The sequence below is a fragment of the Merops nubicus genome, unplaced genomic scaffold (assembly GCF_000691845.1).
Source record: "Merops nubicus isolate BGI_N331 unplaced genomic scaffold, ASM69184v1 scaffold4099, whole genome shotgun sequence".
In the NCBI taxonomy this organism is placed as follows: domain Eukaryota; kingdom Metazoa; phylum Chordata; class Aves; order Coraciiformes; family Meropidae; genus Merops; species Merops nubicus.
Window position 1 is genome coordinate 17,321 of NW_008630026.1, and position 1,507 is coordinate 18,827.

The 1,507-nt window shown below is 55.9% G+C and overlaps 1 protein-coding gene across 1 annotated transcript in view; it reads right to left on the minus strand.

Moving 5' to 3' along the window:
* Nucleotides 1–1,294, minus strand: part of GATA4 (GATA binding protein 4) — a gene marked incomplete at its 5' end in the record, with an annotated part of 5,587 nt that extends 4,293 nt beyond the window's left edge. Inside the window, 1 exon segment of the mRNA XM_008947117.1 lies at nucleotides 1,080–1,294. Coding sequence (XP_008945365.1) covers nucleotides 1,080–1,294 — 215 coding nt within the window.
* Nucleotides 1,295–1,507: the final 213 nt, after the last annotated feature.

The window sequence follows — 1,507 nt, forward strand, 5'->3', positions numbered from 1 at the left end:
GATTTCCTTCTCCAGGAATTGGGTGGATGGTGGGGTGCAGCCACTGCCTGGCTCGGTCGGTGCAGTATCTAGGAAGGGTTTTCACAAGAGGGCGCTGGGTGGCCGTGGCTGGTGGCAGCTCAAGCGGCCAGTGTCATTTCTGACAGCCGGGTTTGAGCGCAGACGGGTCTGAGTGATGCCAAGGGTTGGGGATGGAGCCTCGTGGGAGGCAGCGGGTGGGGAAATGTGGCCCTCAGGGAGGGCTTGCTGGCCGCTGGCTTCCTGGTGTCAGGATGGAGCCGTGTCCCTGGGGCACAGGCTACAGAGACCTTCCCAAAACCCCTCACCAAAATGGGCAGGGGCAGGCAGGGTTTCAACACCGAGATCATCAAATCATGGAATGGTTTGGGTGGGAAGGGACCCTTAAAGGTCATCCAGTCCACCCCCCTGCAGGGAGCAGGGACATCTGCAGCTAGAGCAGGGTGCTCAGAGCCCCGGCCAACCTCCCCTGGGATGGTGCCAGGGATGGGCCAGCGACCACCTCTCTGGGCAGCCTGGGCCAGGGGCTCAACACCCTCAGTGTCAACAATTTCTTCCTTCTTTCTAGCCTAAATCTCCCTCTTTTAGTTTCAAACCATCCCCCCCTTGTCTTGTTGCAGCAGGTTCTGCTGAAAAGTCTTTCCCCAACTTTCTTATAGGCCTGAGGATGTTCCCATCCCCTAGGTTCCTCCATCCTGACCTCACAGATTTTGGGATGCCCTGACCCCACAGGCTTTGGGGTACCCTGGCCTGCCCCAGGAGCTCTTCTTCAGCTCACTCCGTGGAGCCAGTAGCTGGGTGTCCAGAAAAGGTGGCCAGTCACCATGAAGTGAGAGGGTTCACCCAGCACTGACCAGGGAATAAGAACCCTGAGGGTAGGAGAAGGTGCACTGGTAGGACAATCTGGCTTAGTATGGAAATCTGTACCAAACCCACCTGAATTGGGCAGGTGGGGACGCAAGGAACCGAAACCCCCCCTGGGATCTCCACCTAGTCGAGGTCTTTTTGCCTCATCCTCTCACGCAGCCCTGCCCCACGTGGGTTGCATGATTTTGACTCACCAGCCTCCTCTGAGGTTTGAACAAGGGCCGGTTGATGCCGTTCATCTTGTGGTAGAGCCCGCAGGCGTTGCAGAGGTAGTGCCCCGTGCCATCCCTCCTCCAGAGCGGGGTGGACATGGCTCCACAGTTGACACATTCTCTCCCTTCTGAATAGTCATCAAAAAATTCTGCTGCCGTGATGGGAGAGAAGGGAGAAGACTTGGTTAATGAGGTGGCTGTATGTTTAATTTCTGGTCTGGTTCTCAGTTCAGCCCACAAGTGGTATTTCAAGAAATCACAAATATTCAGATTTTATAAGTTTCATGAAACAGCTCTTCCTTTCCCAAGGAAGCCCCTGGGATTATTGGGAAGAGGAAGACCATTCCCTGCCACACAGTGTTGGCTGCAGGACTTGTGTGGCAGCAGGGATGTGCTGGGACACGGATACG